General features: G+C 40.0%; 1 protein-coding gene across 2 annotated transcripts in view; it reads right to left on the bottom strand.

Annotated features, from left to right (window-relative positions):
* The window catches only part of LOC115167410 (cadherin-8-like), a 73243-nt gene extending 65381 nt beyond the window's left edge, over positions 1-7862 (bottom strand). For both annotated transcript variants that reach the window (XM_029721815.1, XM_029721816.1), the window contains exons 1-2: positions 7562-7862; positions 4860-5317 (exon numbers count right to left, since the gene is read on the bottom strand). In XM_029721815.1, coding sequence (XP_029577675.1) covers positions 4860-5114 — 255 coding nt within the window. In that variant the 5' untranslated portion in view covers positions 5115-5317; positions 7562-7862. The remainder of the gene's footprint in view (positions 1-4859; positions 5318-7561) is intronic.
* Between the last annotated feature and the right edge of the window lie 13234 nt (positions 7863-21096).

Raw genomic sequence — 21096 nt, 5'->3', positions numbered from 1 at the left:
GTTATTGCCATAAGACAAGGCGTAGGTGTGCATGGTGGTGTATCTGAGAGAGAGACAGAGAGAAAGAGAGAGAAAGAGAGAAAGAAAGAAAGAGAGAGAGCGAGTGAGAGACAGACAGACAGACAGACAGACAGACAGACAGACAGACAGACAGACAGACAGACAGACAGACAGACAGACAGACAGACAGACAGACAGACAGACAGACAGACAGACAGACAGACAGACAGACAGACAGACAGACAGACAGACAGACAGACAGACAGACAGACAGACAGAGAGAGAGAATGACCAAGAGAGACCAAGAGAAAGAGCATGACTAAGAGAGAGAAAGAGCATGAAGAGAAATAGAACGCCGCCATTTATTTAAATCCTGCATTGTATGCATTTTTAATGATACAACACCTGGTCAAAAGCAATTGCAATGGGACTTTTGCAATTGCACTCATATCATGACCGTGGTGTTTTAGATTATACTTCCTACTCATTTTTGGTTTTGTCCCTGTGCCCTTCCACACCACACACATACACCTTGTTAATGGGGAGCAAAACGACAACACAGAGCAATAGACAACCTGTCAGCCTCTTCCAAGGAAGCAATAATGTGATCCCACAGCTCAATCAGACTCAATGCTGGGGCCTGGTGTTTTATTACAGTCACTGTAGAAATGGAATGGGGGACTGGGCTCATGTTCCAATGATATAAAGGCCTCCATGATATACACTAGCAGTAACAGAGTAAGATAACCCACAGTAGAGAGACATACAAGGAGAAAATATTCATTATAAATGTTATAGTTAGACTGATTCTGTAGCCAATACCTATCATTTCGGTCTCCACATTAGCGTTCATTAATGAGGAGTAGTACTCGTGTTAACTCCCACTCCGAAGCCTTCAATCAAGGGCGAACTTTGGCAGGGCTAAATTTGATCTACTAAAAAACCCTCGTCAGGAAGCTCCGAGGAGGAAGTTGTCTGTAGCAGCACCAACACCCAGAGAGAGCTTGCCGCCACGCATTATTGAAGTCGAATACAACGAAACTTGAAAACTGTCACCCCCCCACTCCACCGCCCCCGAGGACAAGCTTTCCAGGACTCAAGAGTCCCTCTCACTTTACAAACCCTATCATACAGAAGTAGAGAGCCAACTGACAGGTGAATAGGAGTATAACTTCAGTCCACTCCTTGTTACTCTTATGGAATAAACAAACACCTGGGACTTGACTGGATACCTGATGAGTGTCTTTTCACCTGTGAGGAGCAGTGCACTAAGAGTTGTTGCCACTTAGTGAAATATTCTATGACAATATTTCAAAATTATAGTGATGGTGAGAAGATGTTGATAAAACAGTTAGCATCGATATATGGGTGATATTAATCAAATCAGTCGCTAACCAAAGAACAGGTAGCAGGGATGTGAGATACGGGATCTATATCCAAGCCCACACTTTTGCAGGCCTTGCATGCTATCCATCTTATGGTTTCGGATATCTTCTTTTGAACAGCGAAAGGAAACATTTTCTTCCCCCCAAAAAAATATAAAATGTTATTTTCTGCATTAATAATGAAAGCCAATCTCTTTATTACTGTCAGTCCTCACAATCTTGTAGTTCAGTATGAATTGTTGAATGTTAATGGCTTATTATCAATTCTCTTTGTGCAAAACATACAATTGTATCAGAGATAAAAGCATCGGACAATAAGAAACAGGATCAGTCAGGATTTGTTTCATTTGGATACATCTGCACCACAATGGAAAAAATGGAGTCCATTCTTATCACTTCTTAAAAACATTCAAATACATGAGATCAAAAGAAAAGGCAAATGAAAGTGGCAACAGTGCTATGTGAGATAGAGCACACTGTAACACAGACTCTAATCAATTTGACACTTTACAAACAGAATCTAATTTTGCTTTGGTTGGGGAAAATTATGATTTGCTGAATATGTATCTCTCCTTTCAGTGTAATGTTTGGTTTTGTGGATGAAAATGACTGTGCACTTTGCAACATTAAATGATTAAATTCACAGAAAGTTAAACTCACAGAGAGTTAAACTCACAGAGAGTTAAACTCACAGAGAGTTAAAATCTAAGGATGAAAAGTAGAAAAAGTCATCATGAAAACGTACTATCCTGGCTTAGACTAGGATTTGTGAGAAGTTCAGACAGTAGTCTGAGGAAGATTTAGGAAACAAAAATAATAATAATAATAATAATAATAATAAAACGTCATGCCAGAATATACACTTTATGGCGTTAATATGACATTCTACAAATCACATCTCCCACCTGCACTCACATTGCTCTTAATGAGTCGTTATTTTGGAGACATTGCTCAGTCAGGGTTAATCTTAAAATCCCCCGCACACCACTTCTACATTGGAGCAACAAGCTTTTACAGCTGTCTCGTCAGCTTCAGTTTTACAGGTACTGCATTCCCTTCAAATGGGAGTGACACAGGGTAATGCAGATCCAGCTCAGTGAATCACAATGTCAGAATGGCGGTGCTGTAAAGAACAGCCAGGATGACGCCGTCACGCATTGTGACCATCTCACACTCCCACACCGCTCACTTTTACATTTATGCTAACGGTCTCCTTCCAATGCCAGCAGGAACTCAAGGGGATCTTGGTCGCTGAAAAGACAGGAGATCTATGTATAATTAAACATCAGAGTGCTGCACAATAAAATGTAAAGGATGGAATGAGTCTAATCTTGGCCTGGGGTTCCTCAATAATCAACCCACAACCACAGGCTGCGCTGAAAAACTGAGATCTGAATCACACCTCCCACTTCCAGTTGATTCATTTTTTAATTAAGCATGAGAAAGAGAGAGCCAGAGTAAGAGTGAGAGAGAGAGAGAGAGAGAGAGAGAGAGAGAGGAGAGAGAGAGAGACATCAAACAGGTGTAGGATCTTAATTTGACCAGTTTCTCACAGCAGGAAAATAATCCTGTAGCAAAAGGTTTTAATGTGTGGATTAAAATGAATGGACATTTTTGTTGAGGTTGATACGTTTTTCGTAAGAAATACAAAACATGTTAGAAGCCTTTTTAAACCTTGAATGCACGACAAGTTAGCATTTCCTGCTATGCAGGACATTTCCTGCAACAACAGGGTGATCAAATTAAGATCCTACACCAGTATCTTACTGCAACATTGAACTTATCTTTGCTCTGCCAGCCATGCTCATGTGTACTTAACCTTGTGAATAATAATGCAACTCATCAACACTGTCTCTCAAATGCGAGACAAATCCATCCTCAACCAAACTAACTCCTACAATCCTTGGAATGTCCTTCAACCTACACATGCTAATTATTTTGAGTGAGAACGGCTAAATATGCTTAAAACAATCCCGACTAAGAACAGAGGCTTCATGCACACCTAAAACCAAACAGATTTGAGTGCTATCCTTATTTGCCATGAACCCTCCTGGCAATTCTCTCCAGCAGTGTGACCAACTCTATATGCATGCCAAAAGCTGCATTCATCTAATTCACAGATCCACCTCGGAGATCATTACAGGGATACGAAGAGCCATTAGAGGATCCGACAGAGGCTGTTTAATTGAAACTCGTGAAATATAAATGCTGCACTTATCTATATTTTTGTGTCTGTATGGTATTTGGAAAGCACAGGTGTAAACACCGCCTTTGAGCATGTGATTTATTGATATACCCATGTGACAATAATCCCCCAAAGAAATCAAGTTAGAGTGCTAAATTAGGTGACATCCTGCCAAACTATAGGCTTTCAGACAGTACTGTAGGGTTTCATTTTCCACCTCATGAACATTTAGAGACTTCTACCTAACCATGAAGCCCTTGCTTTATAGTACCATTGTGCTATTAATTATGATCAGCATGAATTCCTTCTTTATCGCTGTTATGTTTGGCAATGATTGAACATAAAACGATGTGTTTTTTCATATTGCAATGGTGGGATAGGGATTGAGATATAGGTGCAGCAATCATTCAAACAATATAACAACTGCCTTGTCATTTCAGCTTGCCCCCAACTACTAGTAGTAAATGTCATGACAGCATTAAGGTACAAAATATACAGCAAGAAATAACCTCATCAATAAATCGTTAAACAGCTGTAGTACGGTATGTGTAAATCATGCTACTGTGGGGTCAAATATTATCCTTGATGGCATATTCTGTTGCATGTGCCAGAGTGGTTGGGTAATGGTCAGAGGTAGTAGCTGCCAGGTTGAGAATCCCCAGGTGCGTTCTTGCAATGAGCTGTGAACAAGCTGCTTTGGCCTGCCTCGTCAACAACCCTCACTGGGCCCTGGGCCCTGAGCCTTGGCCCTGCCACATCTACACAGGCCAGGTACCAGGTGTCCCTCATCCTTTGGACTGTAGGGCTCTTTCAAGTGCTCAACAATGAAATGTAGCACAAATTCCCCCTTTTTATCCCTGTGTTCCTATGACAAGTACTTCAAAGGGAAACCACACCCAACACCCTGGCCAACAAAAGAACGAAAACAGAAAAGAGAAAAGAAAAAGATAGAATAAAACAATGAGTAGATATTTCTACTGTATATATGGTTGTACTGTAGGTCATTCCACTGCAATGTAACGCATCATTAGTTATTCATTTTCACTCTGTTATTCCATATTTCAGGGACACTACACAAAACGCCTCAGCGCAGAATTTGGTAGCTGTGGATTTATTCGTTCTCTCCAAAACCCTGCATGAGATCAGGCCAGTGTCTGTCTCTCTCTCCAGCACTAAAACTAGCCCACAAAAATGTAAAAAAAAAAAAATTGTGGAGCATTCAAATGGCTGAATTAATGTTTCTACACGATAAGCAAGCTTAATATACAGCTGACAATTACAGTACTCACCCTGCCAACTAGAATTGGATCTGGTCCAGAGAACTCCTCCAACACAAACATTTGATTCCAAACCCATCCTCTCTTGGCTCGACTAAGTATTCTTTGTCCTTCGACGAGGCCACGTAGGAGCGCAGTGGAACCAGTTTGTAAACTTTTGGACTGGCTGATGATGGGGGTCATGGATGTATAAGGAACACACGTAATCCACACAAGCAACAAGGAAGTCCACACGTCTGTCAGCATCTCCTCGGACCGTTTGGGCATTGTTATGACACTTATTTTCCCAAGATCAACAGCTCTCCCTTAGATGATAAACAATGGTTACTTCTTCCTTCTTTGAGCGTCAGAGCTTGTATTCATTGTGCGATAAAGGTCACTCACATGGCTTCATTTGCCTCCATTGCAAATGGTGAGGGGATGTACTACTCAATACACCATCCATTTGGTGTTCCAGCAGTGTGAACGATCTAAAAGGGAGAAAACAGAGGTGATCTGTTTTAATCGTATAAATTACAAGGCAACTCCAGCATTCAAAGAAGGAACCTGAGAGAGCAAATCAAGGTCCTCACTTTAGATCAGTGGTACCTGACTTTTAAAGCAATATTTCATATTTAACTCATACAATCAATCACTAGAGTTAGTTTATGTTAATCGATGGACAATATAACAATGATATCAACCATTTATTAATCAAAGAAAATGAATATATTGATGTCTGTCATCTCTGTGTGATTTTGACAGGAGCAGGAAGAGCTGAAGAGTCAGTCCTCTTCATTACAAATGGTATAAAGCAGCAGCGAGCATTACCCTGTGTGATCCTGTGCTCATATCAGACTGCTACAATGTAGGGTAAATTACTGTGTCTCTGGTCTTATACATCTGGTCTAGTCTGATACATGAGATTGCCTATCTTTAATCTGATGTTCTGGAGATTATCCTTGAAAGATTTTGAGCAATTACATGTTAGTTATGATAATTGTTTTCATATTACTTTGGATAAAATGTATTTACTAATATGCTTTTCATCAAATACCTTAGCCATATGAATCAAATGTCCCACATATAACTGTAATTGAGGCTTGAAAAGATTAGACCAGGTATTCTATTTCAGTAAGTACTTATATCCCTGATGAGATCATGCCTGGAGTAATATGATATAATCTTGCTTATCAACTCATCTACTACTTCTATACAAACAGTGATTGAATGAAAATCAACTATTATTTTGACTGTAAGGAGAGAAATCAGTGTAAACATTGTGGTACATAAACTGTTTTACAAATATATCATTCATGGTACTTAAATCTAATATACAAGAAATGTCTACAGAACCTGATGTTAATTTACTAGAAAAAGTAAAAGTGGCATGTTGCAATGTGCATACAGAAGCCAATTTTAGTCCTGCAATCATAGAATTCATTGGATTTTAAATAGCCTATACAGACCAATGAGGGAATCTTCCACATTATGTCAATTGAAATTAAACAATATGAAATGGGAAAAGACCAATCATTCTCCTCATTAATAAAATAATTTTAAAATCCCATGGGCAAATGCACACACTCAAAAACGGACTCTCCATTTATCAAAGTTGTTCAAGAAAAAAGACAGCAGTGACAGCATTGGAGTTCATAAGGATTTCTTGATAAAGGCCTGTGTAAGACATAGCTATTAGATATTACTAAAATAAACTGTGATAAACAAGTCAGGCACAAAAGCAATTCTGAGGCAAATACCGAATTTTCACAGACAGTAGACAGACATAATCCCTCTATGAACTGGATGGATTTCAAATACCTACTGTTAGTGCCAAGCAAAACATGACAACATACTCTGTGCCAAATAATAATTGAAAACAGTCAACCGTGGTTATTACAGTTGAATGTGTGTGTGTGTGTATATATATATATATATAGCATGTTTCAATGTGGACGACATGGCAAGTTTACATTGAAACATGCTATGACTATGACTGCTGCCTAATCACGTTCACTTGCTGTTATTGGAATAAAGGAATAGAGACATCATAAACATGCTTAATGATGACTGAAACCCTCATTGAATTACATGGAGACCGGTGCCGTATTAGCTGGTTGCCGGCTTGTTTCAGCACCACTCGGAGTGGATAGCGCCACATGAGGTAACGTTGGGCTACAACTACCGTACTAGCCTACACGTAGCCTGCATCGTCGAGAAACAAAATAGACTACAACACGTAGGCAATAAGTCATTCTAAATAAATGTCCCGTGACAACATAACGCCTGGTCAACAATGTATGATTTTCTCATTCATTTGAAATAGTTGGCAACCACAAAAAAACGAAGACAAGTTGCTAAGTTAAACTACTTACATACTATGGCTTCACTGCAAATGGACAGCACATCGTCTCAACTGCACTGCCTGGAAGTTAAGCATTCAACAAATGTAGTTTCTTTTTCTATCCATCGAAGAGAGAGAAAAATACACGGAGCTGAAAATATACTACGACATTGGAAAGCTGCACTTCTTAAATAGTTTTCACATAGATAGTTAGCCGGTCATTTGCCAACCTTTCTTTCGACTCATTGTGATGTTCTCATCCACAAGCTAATCTCTGAGTGGTTTTGATATGCAGAACGATATGCAAACATGCAATAGAAGATCAAACAAAAGCCCCGTTTTCTCCCAAACATTTTCATGCACCTGTTAATATATTTTCCTTGTTACTTACTACAGTATCTCGCATCCTTGTGCTTGCACCATTTTACCCTTTCAAAAATGGATTAAAAGCATTGCAATTGCGTTTCTCTTTTCATTCGAGGAGAGACGTTTACAAATGAAAAAAATATAACAAAAAGTGTGAAGACGTGGTGGAAATCCTTACAGTTCAGTAACCCCGCAGTGGCACTACTTATTGTAGCTCCGACAGGCTTGCTTGCTGACTAGAAAAGTGAGGAGATGGAGGAGAAATGTTCGGTGTGAAGAGCCTCCCCTTTTGCCGCGCTCATTGGACTGATGAAGAGGCAGGTCAACAGCCTCGGAAATTAATGCAGGCGCTCAGACACTACACAACGTTTATGGTCGGGCCGGTGGTAGAGTATTGCTTCAAAGATACACTACATGACCAAAAGTATGTGGACACCTGCTCGTCGAAAATCTCATTCCAAAATCATAGACATTAATATGGAGTTGGATCCCCCTTTGCTGCTATAACAGCCTCCACTTTTCTGGGAAGGCTGTCCACTAGAAGTTGAAACATCGCTTTCTGGACTTGCTTCAAAAGCATTAGTGAAGTGGGGCACTGATGTTGGGCGATTAGGCCTGATTGGAAGCACCGAATCATCTAGAATGTCATTGTATGCTGTAGCGTTAAGACTTTCCTTCACTGGAATTAAGGGGCCTGGCTCGAACTCTGAAAAACAGCCCCAGACCATTAGTCCTCCTCCACCAAACTTTACAGTTGGCACTAAGCATTGGGGCAGGTAGCGTTCTCCTGGCATCCGCCAAACCCAGATTCATCCATCGGACTGCCAGATGGTAAAGCTTGATTCATCACTCCAGAGAACGCGTTTCCACTGCTCCAGAGTCCAATGAATGTCGGCGAGCTTTACATCACTCCAGCCGACGCTTGGCATTGTGCATGGTGATCTAAGGCTTGTGTGCGGCTGCTCGGCCATTCTACTGCCAGTTTGTCTATGGAGATTGCATGGTTGTGTGCTCGTTTTTATACACCTGTCAGCAACGGGTATGGTGGAAAAAGCAAATCCACTAATTTGAAGGGGTGTCCACATACTTGTGTGTATATAGTGTATCCGTATCATACACTGTCTTCAGTATAACAAAGCAATAGAAACAAATGGACTTCAATTAGTTGCTTCAATCCAGTTATATGAGCTCACAAAGCATTTGTTGTTGGGTTTTCCTCCCCCCATCCATTACAATAGTGACATTAAATATATCAATTAACCCGCTACTCATTTAGGCAGGCCTGCACGGTCACCTGATACCCAAACAGGTAAGTCGCGAGAAGCTGTGAGAAATGTACTTTGTAAACTTGCAGCATGTATGGTGGAAATTAATTTAGCCAAATACTTATACTTTTTATTTTAATGGAAACCATGTCCAGGGACACGTTTGTATTTTCCATAATGTGGGCTTACTGCCGTGTTTTGCCTCAGTTATAGCTGATTATGTAGAAATGTGTTTAAACAGACATTTTCCTTAAAATGCTTATTCATGTCTAAGCAACACTTTCCTTTGACTAAAAACTTTTTGCTTCAGAAGAAAGGTTACTTACTCTCAATTATTTGCAGCCAGAGGTGCTGAAATGATGGAGAGAAAACAAGATTTCTTGTATTGTGTTGAAGTCCTTCATCAAAATAACATAAACAATTATTATCAAAAGAAAAATTGTCTTCTTTGAAAACCCTAGATTTAGGTAATATGAGCAGGCTATAACAAAAGGTGTATGCATAATTATATTGTCATAGAGTATGTTTTCAATGAAAGGGCACTCTATTTGCTTGACTAAGGATGAAATAGTTGCTGTACTCATACAATGCAACACACAAGGGATAGTATTGCATTCTTGCTTCATGCAAAGCTATTGTCGCATGGAAACAGTAGCTGAAGGGTAAAACAACAGATAAACTACTACCACTGCTAACTTAACCACAACTTCCATTGTTACTGGTAGTGGTAACACTGTAGATTATGATATACGAACGCTCCATGTTTAATGTGAGATATAGGCCTGTGCACTAGCAGAATAGGTCTGAAGTGGCGTGTCTCAGTGAAACGGAGTAACAGTGAGAGCCCTCTAGTGTTCAGCAGCCTATTAAGCTGCAGCCTTGACAGAGAGAGACACAGACTGGTCAGTCCTTCAGGCCTTCAGGGAATGGGCTTTATTAGTCCGAGTGGATGGTCAGGTTCAATAAACACCCAGGGACGCGTCTGTGTTTTTCAGTTGTGAGACCTCCTTATTAAACATCTGTGCTGCACATAATGCATGAATGCTTATAGGCCCTACTGTTCCTCTGATATTCGTGTCAAGACTGGGACTACATTGACACTATTTCCCAGTATAATTCAATATCAATTATCAATATTATTGGTTCATACTTAATAGTAATAGTAGTTGTAATAGTAGCAGTAATAGTGGTAGAAGTCAATCTATCTTTTACCAGACATTAATTTCCGGGAAAATCAAAATGTTTTACACTACATAATTTCTCTTTATCCTCAATTTTTTTCTCCCCCTGACTCACTACTTAGGGCCTTTGACCGAGATGCCATAGATCCCAATTAGCAAAGATATCAACTCTACTATTATTTTTTATGAGCCATTTAATTTCCCGCCCACTCACACTTTGATGTTGCAGCATATTTCAGATGGGAATTCAAAAATGATATTTTTAAGAGCCTCTGCTATGTAGGAATGTTTTCCCTATTTTATGCTCAAGCCATTTGCATTTGCTTATGCTACAGTATGTCATTTAACATTGGAGTGTCTATTTAAAATTAAGAGTAACACATCTTTATGCTTATGTTATGCTTTATGGAATCTCATCTTTATTATCTTACTTAGCAGAACTTTAGACTTATGTAACTTGCTTGGGACCAGTGAGAGGATGAAGTTTTTGTGTTTCTACTCCGTCTTCTTAAATAATCTTGATAAGGATTTTTTGTGCATATACCAGTGGTGGGAAAAGTACCCAATTGTCATACTTGAGTAAAAGTAAAGATACCTTAATAGAAAATGACTACAGTAAAAGTGAAAGTCACCAGTAAAATTCTACTTGAGTAAATGTCTAAAACTATTTGGTTTTAAATATACTTACATAAGTATCAAAAGTATAAATAATAAAACAAATCCTTACATTAAGCAAACCAGACGGCACTATTTTCTTGTTTTTTATTTTATTTAGGGATAACCAGGGGCACATTCCAACACTCAGACATCATTTTACAAATGAAGCATGTGTCTTTAGTGAGTCTGCCAGATCAGAGACAGTAGGGATGACCAAATCAAATCAAATTGTATTTGTCACATGCGCCAAATACACCTTACAGTGAAATGCTTACTTACAAGAACCTTAACCAACAATGCAGTTTTAAGAAAATACCCCCCAAAAGTAAGAGATAAGAATAACAAATGATTAAAGAGCAGCAGTAAATAACAATAGTGGAGCTATATACACGGGGTACCGGTACAGAGTCAATGTGCGGGGGCACCGGTGTCAAGGTAATTGCGGTAATATGTACATGTAGGTAGAGTTATTAAAGTGACTATGCATAGACAATAACAGAGAGTAGCAGCTAAGTTCCATAGGGGTGGGGGCAATGCAAATAGTCAGGGTAGCCATTTGATTAGCTGTTCAGGAGTCTTATGGCCTGGGGGTAGAATCTATTTAGGAGCCTCTTGGACCTAGACTTGGCGCTCCGGTACCGCTTGCCGTGCGGTAACAGAGAGAACTGTCTATGACTAGGGTGGCTGGAGTCTCTGACAATTTTTAGGGCCTTCCTCTGATGTTCTCTTGATAAGCGCGTGAATTGGACCATTTTCCTGTCCTGCTAAGCATTTAAAATGTAACAAATAATTTTGGGTGTTGGGGTACATGTATGGAGTAAAAAGTACATTATTTTCTTTAGGAATGTAGTGAAGTAAAAGTAAAAGTAGTAAAAATATAAATAGTAAATTAAAGTGCAGATACTCTACAAAACGACTTAAGTAGTATTTCAAAGTGTTTTTACTTAAGTACTTTACACCACTGGCATGTAAACCAATATTTTTCTCCACACTGAGTGAAGGTCATGATGGTTTTAAATAAGATTAACATCCTACAGTTTTTTCCGGATAAAATACAAAAAAATGAAATAAGTGAACATCATCTTTGATTACTTTGCCACCATGGCCTTTTTTGCCTTTACCTCCCTTATCTCACATCATTTGCTCACATTGTATATAGTCTTATTTTTTTTTCTACTGCATCATTGATTGTATGTTGTTTTACTCCATGTGTAACTCTGTGTTTTTGTATGTTGTCGAACTGCTTTGCTTTATCTTGGCCAGGTCGCAATTGTAAATGAGAACTTCTTCTCAACTTGCCTACCTGGTTAAATAAAGGTGAAATAAAAAAATAAAAAAAATAAAAAATCTTAGAAATCCCTAAAACGCTGTATACTATCTAAATGAGGACAGGCTAATTGCTTAGCTTTAAATATGTGATTAATTGTACTGACATGGCCCTAACTGGTGATCAAAATATCAGATGACTTTGAAAAAGGCAAAGTAAGTGAAGGGGAAATGGTCTTTAGGGCCTGGGCATCTTCAATCAATCATTAGTTACTGCTTTGTCAGAGGAATTAATCACAGAGCCATTGCTGTGTGTACAACTGGCATCCTAGACTGGGACTTCAGCATGTCACCACTGCAGGCCTAAATTAGGAGCTCCATTAGCACACAGGAAACAAACCATTCTTTGATTATCAAATCAAATCAAATTTTTATTTTTCACATGCTTTGTAAACAACAGGTGTAGACTAATAGTGAAATGCTTGCTTACAGGGCCCTTCACAACAATGCAGAGAGAAAGAAATAGAGAAATAATAGACAAATTAAACATATAATAATAAAAGTAATAATAGATACACAATTAGTAATAATAACTTGCCTATATACACGTGACAGAAGTACCAAGTCCATGTGCAGGGGTACGAGGTAATTGATGTAGATATGTACAGTTGAAGTCGGAAATTTACATACACCTTAGCCAAATACATTTAAACTCAGTTTTCCACAATTCCTGACATTTAATCCAAGAAAAAATGCCCTGTTTTAGGTCAGTTAGGATCACCACTTTATTTTAAGAATGTGACATGTCAAAATAATAGTAGAGAGAATTATTTATTTCAGATTTTATTTCTTTCATCACATTCCCAGTGGGTCAGAAGTTTACATACACTCAATTAGTATTTAGTAGCATTGCCTTTAAATTGTTTAACTTGGGTCAAACGTTTCGGGTAGTCTTCCACAACTTCCCACAATAAGTTGTGTGAATTTTGGCCCATTCCTCCTGACAGAGCTTGTGTAACTGAGTCAGGTTTGTAGGCCTCCTTGCTTGCACACGCTTTTTCAGTTCTGCCCACACATTTTCTATCGGATTGAGGTCAGGGCTTTGTGATGGCCACTCCAATACCTTGACTTTGTTGTCCTTAAGCCATTTTGCCACAAGTTTGGAAGTATATTTGTGGTCATTGTCCATTTGGAAGACCCATTTGCGACCAAGCTTTAACTTCCTGACTGATGTCTTGAGATGTTGCTTCAATACATCCATATAATTTCACTCCTTCATGATGCCATCTATTTTGTGAATTGCACCAGTCCCTCCAGCAGCAAAGCACCCCCACAACATGATGCTGCCACCCCAGTGCTTCACGATTGGGATGGTGTTCTTCGGCTTGCAAGCCTCGCCCTTCTTCCTCCAAACATTACGATGGTCATTATGGCCAAACAGTTCTATTTTTGTTTCATCAGACCAGAGGACATTTCTCCAAAATTACGATCTTTGTCCCCATGTGCAGTTGCAAACCGTAGTCTGGCTTATTTAAGGCGGTTTTGGAGCAGTGGCTTCTTCCTTGCTGAACGGCCTTTCAGGTTATGTCGATATAGGACTCGTTTTTACTGTAGATAAAGACACTTTGTACCTGTTTCCTCCAGCATCATCACAAGGTCCTATGCTGTTGTTCTGGGATTGATTTGCACTTTTTGCACCAAAGTACGTGTTTATACTTGCGTACTATTGTTTGTACAGATTAACGTGGTACCTTCAGGCATTTGGAAATTGTTCCCAAGGATGAACCAGACTTGTAGAGTTCTCCAATTTTTTTTCTGAGGTCTTGGCTGATTTATTTAGATTTTCCCATGATGTCAAGCAAAGAGGCACTGAGTTTGAAGGTTGGCCTTGAAATACATCCACAGGTACACCTCCAATTGACTCAAATTATGTAAATTAGCCTATCAGAAGCTTCTAAAGCGTGACATAATTTTATTACATTTTAGTCATTTAGCAGACGCTCTTATCCAGAGCGACTTACAGTAGTGAATGCATACATTTCATACATTTTTTTTCTCCGTACTGGTCCCCCGTGGGAATCGAACTCACAACCCTGGCATTGCAAACACCATGCTCTACCAACTGAATTATCCAAGCTGTTTAAAGGCACAGTCAACTTAGTGTATGTAAACGTCTGACCCACCGGAATTGTGATACAGTGAATTCTAAGTGAAATTAACTGTCCGTAAACAATTGTTGGAAAAATGACTTGTGTCATGCACAAAGTAGATGTCCTAACCAACTTGCCAAAACTATAGTTTGTTAATTAACAAGAAATGTTTGAAGTGGTTGAAAAACTAGTTTTAAGGTCTCCAACCTAAGTGTATGTAAACTTCTGACTTCACCTGTACATATAGTGTAACTAGGAATAGAGTGACTAGGCAACAGGTTAGATAATAAACAGAAGCAGCAGCGCATGTGATGAGTCAAAAAAGTTTGTGCAAAAAGAGTCAATACAGATAGTCCAGGTAGCTATTTTGTTAACTACAGTATTTAACAAACTATTTAGCAATCTTATGGCTTAGGGTAGAAGCTCTTCCGGTCTCTGTTGGTTCCAGACTTGGTGCATTGGTACCGCTTGCCATGTGGTAGCAGAGAGAACTGTCTATGACTTGGATGGCTGGAGTCTTTTAACAATTTTTAGGACTTTCCTCTGACCACCAGGTATAGAGGTTATGGATGGCAGGGAGCTGGGCCCCAGAGATGTACTGGGCCATATGCACTACCCTCTATAGCGTCTTGAGGTCATATGCCATGCAGTTGCCATACCAAGTGGTGACGCAGCCAGCCAAGATGCTCTCAATGTTGCAATTGTAGAACTTTTTTAGGATCTGAGGGCCCATGACAAATCTTTTCAGGTTGTAGCGGGATTTCTTATGAACATCTGGATTAGTGTCCTGCTCAGTGCGAAAGTTGACTGTAATCAATTGCCTTCTGGTTGAGAGATGTGCATACGGTCACTATAGGGAAGACAACATCAATACACTTACAATATTAATGAAGCCAGTGACTGATGTGGTAAACTCCTCAATGCCATCGGATGAATCCCAGAACATATTCCAGGCTGTACTAGTGAAACAGTCCTGTAGCTTAGCATCTGCTTCATTTTACCACTTCCGTATTGAGTGTGTAAGCAGGAATCAGGAGGATAGAGATAGGGTCTGATTTGCGAAATGGAGGGCGAGTGAGAGCTTTGTACGTGTTTCTCTGTGTGGACTAAAGGTGATCTAGAGTTTTGTCTCCTCTAGTTGAACAGGTGACATGATGGTAGAAGTTCAGTAAGACGGATTTCAGTTTCCCAGCATTAAAATCATTGGCCACTAGGAGAAAAGCTTACCTACTCGATACTGCCATTCAATCCTGCTGTTGCATAGAAAAACCAGCTAGATGTACAGTATATTACTCATGTCCTTATTCAGCCTCAACTCCGAGAAACATATATTACAGTCCTTCAGGTCCCGTTGATAGTATAGTCTTGAAAGGGGCTCGTCCAATTTGTTCTCCAGTGATTGTACATTCGCCAATAGAACAGAGGGTAGAGGCAGATTATTTATTAGCCAACATAATTTTGTCAGGGTGCCCGCATGTCGGCCTTTCTTACTCCATCTTACTCCAACCTAGTTGTACCTGATCCCATACATTCTCCATAAAGCATACTTGCCAGAAGTCCACTGGCACGCTCCTAGAATAAAATGATGTGCACAGCAAGCAAGTAGAGCTCTGGACAGTTCGCTCACAGTGGTAAGACGCCAACTTCCTGACATCTATTGCCTCTTACGGTGTTCAAATCCCCCATCGGGAGCCCAAACAATCTTTGAAATGTGGACTCATATTTATTGAGGTATCGTGTTGGGAAGAAAAGTTAAATCATCACCTTAAAACTGAAGATTAGGGGCTCAATTCAATCCAACCCGCATTGCAGAATTTACGCAGTATCTCTTTTTCCAATCATCAAATTAACTCACAGATTGGACTTTGTCTATGAAAACCTACAACGACTACCAGGGTGACCCCTATCACAGGTATGTTTTCACCTGGGAGCCAGAAATCTTTCTGATTGAGAGGGGGTCAAATACTTATTTCCCTCATTAAAATGCAAATCAATTTATAACATTTTTGACATGCGTTTTTCTGGATTTTTTTGTTGTTATTCTGTCTCTCACTGTTCAAATAAACCTACCATTAAAATTATAGACTGATCATTTCTTTGTCAGTGGGCAAACGTACAAAATCAGCAGGGGATCAAATACTCTTTTCCCTCACTGTAGGTAGGGGAAAAGTGACTATGCATACTGTAGATAATTAACAGCGTGTAGCAGCAGCGTTACAAAGAGGATGGGGGGGTCAACGTAAATTGTCCGGGTAGCCATTCGATTAGCTGTTCGGCAGTCTTGGGGGTAGAAGCTGTTAAGAAGTCTTTTGGTCCTAGATATGGTGCTCTGGTACCGCTTGCCTGCAATTCGACGCGTTCCTGCATGTGGGCATTCCTGCATCTGCAAGAACGACCCCCCTCGTGCATCCCATTGGTTCCTTCATGAACACACCCCTCAATCATCCCATTTGTTCCTGCATGAATGCCCCCCCTCGAGCACCCCATTGGTTCCTGCATGAACGCACAACATCGTCATGCTTGTTTGAATGTGGGTCATAAGGGAAATAAATTATTATGAGTTTTTTTGCCCCCCCCCCCACTTCCCAGAGTCCTCCTTGCTAGCTAGCGGGAGCGACACCGGTAGACAGTGTCATTCACTCCCGCCTGGGAGAGCACCTGCTCTCACCGTCGTTAACAGAACTGCAGGAAAACAGTGCCCAACAGGTGGGAGAAGGACATTGTCTACCGGTCATCCCAGCAGGTGGGAGGCTGTGGCGACAACCTGTGCCAGCTAACTAGCTAGCTCGTTAGTGACACCATGTGCTAGCTTGCTAGTTATCTAGCACCTGGTGTCACTCCGGCCTGCTGTGAACCAAAGAAAACCGTGGCCGACAGGCGGGTGCGAAGGACAATGTCTTCCGGTCGCCCCCACCTCCAGCTAGCACAGCAGGTAGGAGGCGGGGGCGACACTGTGTGTTAGCTAACTAGCTAGCTTGCTAGTTAGGGACACTATGTGCTAGCTATCTAGCATGCTAGTTAGCTAGCACACAGTGTCGCACCCGCCTCCTGCCGGCTGTGTACCGGACTAGCTGGTTAAGCTAGCACACAGTGTCCTTCGCTCCAGCCTTTCGAAAACCTTCCCTCTCCATTTTTAACATAACTGTGGGAAAACAGTGCCTAACAGACAGGGACGAAGGACACTGTCTACCGGTGTATGGGTAGCTAGCTACCGCTGTCGCCCTCGCCCCTTCTTCTGCGGGGTTCATCGGCTGGCATCCAACGTTATTGTGCATTAAAGCCACCTACTGTACTGGAGCGTCCCCGCCTCCTAGCTTAAAAATGGACCAATTGAAGTATAAAGAGGGGTTCCTGTAGATGCAGGAATGCCCACATACAGCAATGCCCCAAATTACAGGCCGCAATTGCACCCTTCTCGACTCCGCTATCAAGGATTGTAGCTACAGATATGAGCAAAAATCCTCATACTGTACATGTTTTTTTTCTTCGTAAAAGCACATAGATGTGTATGAAACGATCAAAACAACATATGTGCTGGGTGGTACCACTTACCAAGACCATTGCCAAATAAGGCGTGCTGTCACCTGCTTTTATAGTAAGCCTTGAGGTGGTACCACCCAGCACATATGACTGCATGTCATACCGAACCCCTCCCTTGAGACAACATAGAGGTGCCTCTACATCACGATTTCAATGGTAGAGTTGAACCACTAGGGCCAAAAAGAGATTTACTACTAAAATACACTGAGTGTACAGAACATTAGGAACAGCTGCTCTTTCCATGACATAGACTGACCAGGCGAATACAGGTGAAAGCTATAATCCCTAATTGATGTCACTTGTTAAATCCACTTAAATCAGTGTAAATGAAGGGAAGGAGACAGGTTAAAGAACGATTTTTAAGCCTTGAGACAATTGAGACATGGATTGTGTATGTGTCCCAGTCACAGGGTGAATATTTTTGTGCATTTGAAAGGGGTATGGTAGTAGGTGCCAGGTGCACCTGTTTGAGTGGGTCAAGAACTGTAACACTGCTGAGTTTTTCACACTCAACAGTTTCCTGTGTGCATAAAGAATGGTCCACTGCCCAGGATATCCAGCCAACTTGACACAACTGTGGGAAGCATTGTCAACATGGGCCAGCATTCGTTTGGAACACTTTTGACACCTTGTATCCATGCCCCAATGAATTGAGGCTGTTCTGAGGGCAAAAGGGGGGTGGGGGTTGTTCATAAAATTAGGAAGGTTTTGTACACTCAGTGTATATCACTTTTGCAACAAACTGTCAAAATTAACAACAGAATTTACGTGTTTCACTTTTACTAAACCTAAAACATCTGGTTTTCAATAATAAAAAAGCTTAATAAAAGTTACTCTGCAAGTATCTAAATTCAAAGTAAAAGTATAAATTATTTCAAATTCCACTCCAACACTCAGACATAATTTACAAACAAAGCATGTGTGTTTAGTGAGTCCGCCAGATAAGAGGCGGTAGGAATGACCAGGGATGTTCTCTTGATAAGTGAATGAATGTGACCATTTTCCTGTCCTGCTAAGCAATGAGTACGTTTGGGTGTCAGGGAAAATGTATGGAGTAAAAAGTACATTATTTTCTTTAGGAATGTAGTGGAGTTAAAGTTGTCAAAAAATATAAATAGTAAAGTGCAGATACCGCAGAAAACGACTTAAGTGGTACTTTAAAGTATTTTTACTTAAGCACTTTGCTTCACTGGAAACATTATAAAAAAACATTAAGATCAGCGTGTAAAAAGGAGCCAGTAAAACGGTAGCTATCCATTGCAGTGCCAGCCTGTCACCATGCATTGCTAACTAATGTGACACTCCAACATGTTGCTTGCAGGTTGTTGACAAACCGTGTATGTTTTTTACCTACCTAACCCTGGTTCCTAAGATATTTTCGACTTAGTTGTCAACATACTTTTCAGTGCCCAGCACTGCAACTTCGAATATTGAGTGTGAAACCGCTCTTGAAACTCTTATTAGTTAACATGGCACACCGTGTTCAACAAGTCCCACTAAAATCACTCACATCATTTTACCCATCAACCCTCCAGTGCATAGTGCCAAATGTACTTTATATTCCACCTGACCCAAAACAAGATACAAAAAACACACAATAGAGATAGGGAAGACTGCATAAGAGTGATATTTATGCTAGTTGAAGCACCTCCCTCTTACACGCATATCTGCAGACTCACAGGAGGACTTTGGGCGACATATGTGTTTAAAAAAAGCTGCATTGGTATAGCATAATTCCTGGCATATTAACATTCTTAAAAATCACATTTTAATTGATAGCAAATTAAAGTTAATTGCTTTAGCGTTGATGGTTGTAAAGCCCCACAGATAATTAAGTGCGGTGTTGAGATTTTTGATAAGTTGACATTTTCAGAATGAACTACCTGTAACGTAAGTGAACAACATAACTAACATCTTAATCATGCAAATTGAAAAACACAGCAGATTTAATTATCATGGGTTTTAGATTGGTCCCCGTATTAATTATATGTCCCTTATTTATTCATATCCACATATCTATTCACTTATTTCCCAATTATGTGGCCAACATTGACTTTCCTCTCTGTCTCATCAGTGAGTGTACGTTATTGTGGCAATGAAGTGACATGTGTATCCACTGTCATAACATTAACAAATTCATGACAGACAGATGAACAAATTTAATAATTTATGTCCACCACACGATTTTGAATGACAGATGAAGGCAGTAGGTTACTTAAGACAGAAACGACAGGAGGGAGGTTGGTCGGGGAGGATGGGTGGGTGTATAACGTGAAGGTGTAGCAATTAAAACATGTATTTGAATCATATGATGGACAACTTAAGCATTTCAGCTAATTAGCAACTACTTCCTACTTTTTAACTAGCATGTTACCTAGCCCTACCCCTACCCCTAACCCTAACCTCTACACCTAACCCTCATACCTAACCTTAACCCCAAACCTTAACTTTAACCCCTAACTTTAACCCCTAACTCTAACCTTAACCTTTAGCCTAGCTAATGTTAGCCACTTAGCTAACATAGCTAACGTTAGCCACAACAAGAAAATTGTGTCCTGGACACAAATTCATTCAGAAGAAGATTGTGTGGTAGACACGAAAAATAATTTACTGGACACATTGCGATATGAATAAAATCGTATGGTGGACACGAAACAATTTACTTTTTTTGTGTCTATATATTTCATGATAATCTGTGATAGTGTGTTGCACTAATATGTAGTTGCATACTATTATGCATGCAAACTGTTAACCGTCAAAGGGTTTCTATCTAGGTACAATGTACGAGCTGTATTAGACCACACCTAAAACCGAAACACACTGTGCTTTGGTTTGAATCAGATAAAAGACTAGTTAAAGTGAGCCTTAGAGGTACATATCCACATTAAATTCGGTATTTTGATGAATATGACAGCCTGCTGTACAGCCTACAGTTACAGAAGTCAGATTAAGGATTTAGGAAGTAATTGGACATTCATATATGGTAATGGAGTTTTATGTGACACTGAGTGTTGAGATCTGTTCTAAAAGTAGACATTGATGGTCGTAATAAATAGAAGAGGTACTGTAATAATGGCTTGCGTTACCTTTAATAGCACTCATTAAGAGAGACAGTCACTCGGTTATGGAGGATGGGACGTGCCATCTATCTTCAGGCAAAATGAGAGATTATTGTCAATTTATTTTGTGGACAAAAGATGAAAATGAAAGGTGTGGAAAACGGCAAAGATTTTTTTCCCCCAAAGCAATATGAACAGTGACAAAATATGACACAGATGTTAACAAAAAAAGCCTCAAATGTATAATATCCAATTTGGTTGAAATTCTGTAACATTGAAATTATTTACAAACTGAACTAAACTAGCTAGCAGCCTACTAGCTCACATAAACATATGGACTTGGTAGACAACATCCAAGTCTATGACACTATATAAGTGCATGCTTGATCTCCAATCAAAATGTAGTTGAAGACAAGTTCAAAGATAGGTCAAGGTTGCACTC

Source organism: Salmo trutta, chromosome 29 (genome assembly GCF_901001165.1).
Source record: "Salmo trutta chromosome 29, fSalTru1.1, whole genome shotgun sequence".
In the NCBI taxonomy this organism is placed as follows: Eukaryota; Metazoa; Chordata; class Actinopteri; order Salmoniformes; family Salmonidae; genus Salmo; species Salmo trutta.
This window is presented reverse-complemented; position numbering and strand designations above follow the sequence as displayed.